The sequence below is a fragment of the Diospyros lotus genome, chromosome 8 (genome assembly GCF_014633365.1).
Source record: "Diospyros lotus cultivar Yz01 chromosome 8, ASM1463336v1, whole genome shotgun sequence".
Taxonomy (NCBI): domain Eukaryota; kingdom Viridiplantae; phylum Streptophyta; class Magnoliopsida; order Ericales; family Ebenaceae; genus Diospyros; species Diospyros lotus.
In genome coordinates this window covers 33,830,408-33,837,465 of record NC_068345.1, presented here as the reverse complement: position 1 = coordinate 33,837,465, position 7,058 = coordinate 33,830,408, and the positions used below count along the sequence as shown (strand labels likewise).

Sequence of the window (7,058 nt, the reverse complement as noted above, 5' to 3'; positions counted from 1 at the left end):
TGTTTGGGTGTATGTTTGCTTCAAGTCTTCTGTTGGCATTTCCAAAATTTTGAAAAACAAAAACTGAAACTGGAGTTTGATTACCCATGTCTGTTAAACAATTTTCAAAAGTTCTGAAAATTTTTCAAATTCTTTAACACAACCAAAATGAGTGTTCGCTTTTTGTTTCAATTTTGGTTCATCTCCTTCGCTGTCTGCCAAGGAAGTTCCTGGCCACCCATTCTGGAGTCTCTTCACTCTCGGGAGCAACTCCCACGGAAGTCGCCGGCAAGAGAAGATTCGTAGATCCACCAACCCCCAGAGAGATCTGAAAGGATTTTCGCTGTTCTTGATGCCAAGAAGACGACCAGACAGACCAGAACTTCACGCCCTTGACAGAAACCTTCACAGAGATAAAGAAGATGACCATATATGCTCAACCGGGTCCTCACTGCCACTGAAGATGCTGCTGGAGTAGATGACAACATTACTAGCCAAAAACCGAGGCTTTAGCTGGAGACAAAAAAAATCAGAAAACCGAACTGAAAGAGAAGAACTCACTCCGACTCCAAGATCAGACATGGGAGTTGCCAGCGACAGAGAAGAATGCCGGACTCCAGAGGAGTTGCCCAGCAACATTAAAGGTAGAAAAAGAAAATAAAAAATTGAAAATAAACACAAAGCTGTCGAGCAACATGTTAAGTTTTCAATCTTTTTTAAATGAAAATGAAAACTGAACACAAAAAATTGAAATGAAAACTGACAACTAAAAACAGAAAACAGAAAGCTGTATCAAACGGGCCCTAAGCAAACAACCAAATTCAAGTAAGAAAAGGCAGAGAACCTTCGAGCCTTGCACTCTTGATTTGAACACCCCACCCCCCCCTCTTCCCTTCCCCATCTGACCACTGTAAGCAAACCCATAAATGAAGGTGCAAAACTTGACCCATAACAAGGTGTGAGCCATATTGCCTCTCCCTCGACGACGCCCTTGTGAGATCCATTCTAGTATGATATAGAGAGAGGGGAAGGAAATGCAGAGAGAAAAGGGGGAATGACAAATAGCAAGGATTCTACGTTTCTAGTGGCGCATCAAGGATCTACTGGCCTTCAACAGCAAGTTAGTGGCCGGTGGGTTGCTTTGTTTTGATGTCTTGAGGTGCTTGTGGACTGTCAGATCACCGGATCTGACAGAGGTATATGGAGGTAATTTTCCAGAAATTAATGGAAGTTGCTGGAAGGGGAATATTGAGAGAGAGAGAGAGAGAGAGAGAGAGAGAGAGAGATATTCAAGTTAATCCATTCATGAATCCCATCCTCGGCTGTGACTCTTTATATAGCCTCACAGCTACCCACATGCACCTATGTGCAGTATAAACAGAAATATAACCACCTCCAGCAACTGGACAATTATCTGTAACGGGAAAAGAAAAGACAAAATTACAATAGTTATCTTTGGCATGTGAAAAATACAACCCCCCCCCCCCCCCCCCCCCCAAATATTTCTTGTCCTCGAGAAATCATGACAGCTGAGCCTCTGGGGAAACTGGCTAAAGAGGTCTAGAAGATACTCTCATGTTGTATGATCGAGATCTAGGTGAGTCCATTGCACCAAGACTTGAATCAAGGGCAGGGAGTCTTGGTAGATCACCCCCTTTTCCAACACTGCTAATGGTTCCATATTAACTACTACGTCTTCCGACAGTAAGGGAATATCCTCATTGGGGCTGTCCTCAGGTCCAATGAATTTCTTTAGCAGTGACACATGAAAAATAGGGTGGATTGACACTCCCTCTAGCAACTGTAATCTGTAGGCCACCTCTCCCACCTTTGCTACTATGGGAAAATGACTATAGTATTTGGGATTTAGCTTTGAGTTAGGATTGTTAGAGAAGAGATGTTGGAACCTTTTGACCTTCAAGTATACCATATCCCCCATCTCAAATAACCTCTCACTCCTCCTCTTTGTCTGCCATCTGTTTCATTCTATTTTGTGTTGTAATTAATTCCCTTTTAATCACTTGCAAAGCCTCCTGCCTCTACTATAAGTACTGATCTACTGCCATCTCCACACTCGAGTACTGCATAACAGCACATAGTATAGGGGTTTTATAACCGAATAGAGCTTTGAATGGGGTCCTATTTAGTGAAGTGTGAGAGCTGGTGGAAATTGGGAGGAGAGAAATTAAGAGAGAAAGGGAGGGAGAGAGAGAACAATAAGAGAAAGAGAGAGAAGAGAAGGATAGAGAGAAGAATTTAGAGGGGAAAGATTCAAGTCATTTCGTTCATGAATCCCCATCCTTTAGCTATGGCTTATTATAAAGCCTCACAACCTCCCACATGCACCCTTGTGCAGCACAAAAGGTAGCATAACCGCCTCTATAGCTGATGGACAAATTTCCATAACAAAAAGGAAAAGACAAGTTACGATGATTGCCCTTGGGATGTGACACACTGGTACGAGATATGTGTAAAACTCTACATTTTCAGGTCTATGTATTAATTCTTGTTTTTTTATGTATTTAATTTACCTTTGATTTTAAAAATAAACATTAACAATTATTTTGATTTATTATTCCTGTTAATTTGCTTTTAGCCTTTTAAAATATATGTTTGCATGAGATCACTCAAATTACCTACTTACCAGTTACCATTTTATCTTATAAGAAACATGCACGTAAATTTTAGTTATAGAACTAAAATATTAAAGATTTGTAAGTGTACATAAGATTTACTATTCTCTATGTATCCCAATACTCGTGTCCTACCTTCAAACACATATCCCCATATCCTTAAATTCATGAAATTAACAAGTTTGACATCTGGATACATACCCACATCCGATACCCATACCCAGTCCATGTAACATAGAACGGGCTTAATTGGGGGGCTGATTTATTTGTGTTCTATGAGATGCTATGGAACCCAACCCAGATTGCTTTTCACAAAATTTTTCTTATTTCAGCTCTTTAATGCAAACCCTCACTGTTATCTGTATGAGAAGTTCCTATGTTTTGAATCTTCTGATGCAAAGTAACAATTATTTAATTCATGGGATATATTATTACCGGATTATAGCAATATATCTGAAATGGTACCCAGTATCGACCGGTACTGGTACCATATCAATGAGAAGTCTGGTACTTTATCTGGTAAAATATTAACAACCATGCCTCAAATAACTCTCACTTGTCCTACTTAATACACCTAGAGGTGGCAACGATTGGGCACGTGATTGGGGGCCATCACCCACCAGCCAACTTGCCTTGCAATTTCAAAACTCTATACATTAACACTCTACAACAAGAAACTCATTCAAGTGTTTTACCGAACATTTAGAGGACCATGTATCTTCGTAGGAATCCAACCTATAGGCATGGCCAGAGAATTTTGATAAAAAGTAACTAAAAACAATGAAGAAATATATGAACTCTTAGTCATCCTTTACAGTCCCAGCCACCCTTTACGACAAGAATTCCATAAGACTTAAAATATGTGGAAATCAAAGAGAAAATGGGAGACGGGACAGAAATGTGTTGGGAGATGGAGAGAGAGAAATTGAAATTCATTTGTATTAGGGGCACTAAATGAGTTAACGTGCAGTAGAGATTCCTAATTGAGTTGGGGCGGGTCAACCTGCCCATTCATTGTCCCCATGTACATGCCAATTCAAGTTCTTTTTTCTTCTCTAAAATCCAATCCAACCTTATTTAGATCTTTCCCATACACATCCAATAGGATTCAGATGGATCATCAACCCATACAGTCAGGTTGGATTGTCCATCCCTAGATGCATCATATAACAATAATATCAATGTTATGCAAATATATAGAGAAGGAACACGATTGTATATAGTAGTAGTGGGTGTGGCCTCATTTTATATTGATAAATTTTGACAAGAAATTTCTATGTCAATGGTAATGAAGAAATCAAAACAGTTATTATTGGAGAGAAAGGTAAGACCACTGGATATCCTATAACTATAAGTTTGTTAAACATGGTGTATCTTTTTTATCATGATGAAATCTTTGTAATTTAGCTCAATCATTCCTTTTCTCTTTCACTTTCTTTTCCTTTTCAGCTACTGCTAAATAAGTGGCACCATCCGATGACTGTTTGTTTTAAAGGCAATATACACTTGACAAAAAAAAAAAAAAGAGTGAATATGCATACAAAAGATGAAGTATGTGTGCTCTCAAACAGATGTAGCATGCTCCACATTTAGCAACCTACCATTAAAATAAAAAAGAAAAACACAGACAAATAAGCACAAGAGATGGTATAATGCCACGTGACAAATTTTCCGAGGCTACATGTTCCTCAAGCACAGGACACAGATGGAGGGCTGTATGGCACATTGCATGGCAACTTGCAGCTATATTCTGGAATGCCCTGTGTTGGGATTAGGAGCTCTTAGGATCACTCAATTCATATGCCAATATGATTCACACCCTCTCCCGAAATCAATCCAATACACAGAAATGAAAAACTGAATTGAAAACAGTTTTAAAACAATGAAAGAAACAACCAAACCAATCAATAAGACGTGCAAATTTATCTTGGTTTAGACCGCGTAAACGGCCCTACATCCATCCTTCAAGATCCAAGAGGAATCTACTAAAGAAGTGATGAAACCAGTACACAAGAGTCCCTCTCACACACACACATGAGTACAATCAATCTTGGAGATTACAAAGTCTATCTTTGTTCTAGCTTTCCTCTCACGCACTGCACTCGCACATTTAGAATGAAAAATCTCTATCAAACGGCTGCCTTATGTCTTCTATTTATAGACATTATGAGCAGATATTACAAGGGAAATAAAAGACTACACATTTCCTATTATACCCCTAATACATAAGTACATAACTATACTTAGAATAATCCGCCGCTTGATACTATGGACTTCACTGGTTTCTTCTAGGGCTTACACTTGATGCAAACAACACCACCCTGGAATATTTTGGAATACTCCTCCTTCTGTAAATGGAAAGCCTTGTTATATCATGAGAAGAGTTGTGGAATATGGAAAGCTAAGAGTCTAGGCATATGTAGAGGCACATTTTGTAGGCCGAGGATTGATACAATCTCGGCTGTAGGTTAAGGAAGTGGAAGGCTACATGAAGCCCTCTCCTCATTTGTATCCTCAATCCTCTAATTTTAGTTGCGCTTGACATGAAGTGATCATTTGGGAGTTTCTCTCTCTAAGAGTGTAGCTATCATTACAAATTCAATCTAAGGCAGACACACTTTGAGTGGTTTCCCCAGGCAAAAATGGGTGAAACATTGACTTAGCACCAGGCAAGAGCCTGGTTCAAACTAAGTGTCACATGACCTACTAGGGAAGCAGTTGACGTTAGGTGTACGAAAGATCGGGGTCATGGCAGTGAGCTGTTGTTAGTCTAAGAACCTTTTTCTCATGGGCATTAATAATGAAATTAATTTGATCATTTCAATTCTTTTGATAGGTATTCCATCAATCATGAACTTGACAATGTTTGCATGTGATAACAACTGAAGGCAAATTAAGCATTTAGTGATTCAGAGATCTGGCTAAACTTAATGAGTATTTAAGAAGCAATTAAGTATGATACAAGGTGAAACCCTGAGCATTTTACGAGGCAAGTCCATCCTGGATTTTCTCCTTGATGAGGCCAATTAGCCAAGTCGCACTGCTGAACAAGTCACAACAACAAATCTGACTTATGTCTGAACAGGGAAATGCGGTATGCATCATCATTGTCGCTTTGGGTTCTTTGCCAACATTTCAAGAAGGAAAACAACTGTTCTACAACATTTAGTTTAATCGCAGAGTTGCTTTAAATGAACTGTATTGACCTAGTGGTAGCTTATTCCAATGTGAAAAGGAAACACATAACCTTAGAAAACCAGAGATTTTATAAAAATTATTTATCAGCACAGGCAACAGGTGCAGAACAGGACTCTATGTAGTTTATTGAAACTCAGAGAAACAAAAACTTATTAAATTCCAGTAAATCTTAGAAATATGTGACTTGACAAGAAGTATACCCACGACATTAATATGCGCTGATTGAGCGACCTAACATAGCTAAGACTTACATATTCTGGCGCATCCTAGGATCATTCCTCTGACTTTTCAGTTCTGTTCTTGTTTCCATAAATTAGACCAGTTTGCTGGAAAGAATTAACTCAAATCAACAGCTAATTACGAGAATTTCCATGACATAATAGTATAACAAAAACAACGAAGGGCTAGGTAGAGGTTGTGAAAAAAACAAAACAAAAAAAAACCTGAGAATCAGGAATCGGTTTCCGCTTCTCGATGTAGCGATAAGGATCGGAAGCTGCAGCCAAAGCAGCCTTTTCCTGGAAAAATCAAGAAATTAAGAAATAGAATATCAGGAGATCAGAGTAGAGGGGGGTGAAATGGAAGACGGGGGCTGACCTGCTGTTGCCGTTTGAGGTCTTGGGAGGGTTTGATCCAGAGAAAGTAGGCTAGGGTTCCGGCGACGACCCAAGACGCCAAATTGGGGCCTCCCCTTAAGCCTCCCATGGAATTCCCCACGAAGGATCTCACATTACCCACCGTTCTTCTCCATCCTCCGCTGGCCATCATTATCGGAAAAGCAAGACAAGAATATATATATATATATAAATATATATTTGCTAAACGACTGACTCGTATTTTGTATCCCAAATCTCTAAATCGTCGACTGTTGTCCCCTCGTGAAAGGCGGTCTATGTTGCCCTGCCCTGCCCTGGCCCCTGATCAATCAACCACCGGCGGCATGTTGATGTCGGTGGAAGTAGACGCTATGGTACAGTTTTACCAAGCAGCCGCACCGCCCTGTCTCCAATGTATTAAAGACCTTAACTAAACTCGAACCAATCACAATGAGTTTACTCAGGTGGAAATTGCAAAAGTTAATCATGTCTCAAAGAAAAAAATATTTTTTAGTCATTTTTAAAAAAAAAAATCATTTTTAATTACTCAAATAAATTAATTACATTCTATAATTACCTTACCAGTTTTAATCATGTCAACTAATTTTGTAAGTCGATTATTTTTTTTAAAACTTTAACCCAAAAAATTTTG

The 7,058-nt window shown here is 39.0% G+C and overlaps 1 protein-coding gene across 4 annotated transcripts; it reads right to left on the bottom strand.

Annotated features, from left to right (window-relative positions):
* On the bottom strand, window positions 1–6,830 carry LOC127808231 (uncharacterized). 4 transcript variants are annotated; one of them, XM_052346673.1, is made up of 4 exons: window positions 6,408–6,825; window positions 6,254–6,328; window positions 6,062–6,136; window positions 1–492 (listed from the first exon to the last, which is right to left on the bottom strand). In XM_052346673.1, exons 1-3 carry the CDS (start codon window positions 6,576–6,578, stop codon window positions 6,083–6,085), a joined length of 300 nt encoding a protein of 99 aa, XP_052202633.1. In that variant the 5' UTR covers window positions 6,579–6,825; the 3' UTR covers window positions 1–492; window positions 6,062–6,082. The 4 variants fall into 4 exon arrangements, with proteins under 4 accessions (XP_052202633.1, XP_052202632.1, XP_052202631.1 ...); XM_052346672.1 differs by having other exon boundaries at window positions 3–445; XM_052346671.1 differs by lacking the exon at window positions 1–492 and adding an exon at window positions 4,501–4,960 and having other exon boundaries at window positions 6,408–6,823.
* Window positions 6,831–7,058: the final 228 nt, after the last annotated feature.

Coding starts and splice junctions, on each gene's coding strand:
- LOC127808231 (XM_052346670.1), bottom strand. CDS start 6,578: ATGATGGCCAGCGGAGGATGGAGAAGAACGGTGGGTAATGTGAGATCC. Junction 6,329..6,407: donor ACCTCAAACGGCAACAGCAG/GTCAGCCCCCGT, acceptor TGATTTTTCCAG/GAAAAGGCTGCTTTGGCTGC. Junction 4,961..6,253: donor AACCGATTCCTGATTCTCAG/GTTTTTTTTTGT, acceptor TTCCATTTACAG/AAGGAGGAGTATTCCAAAAT.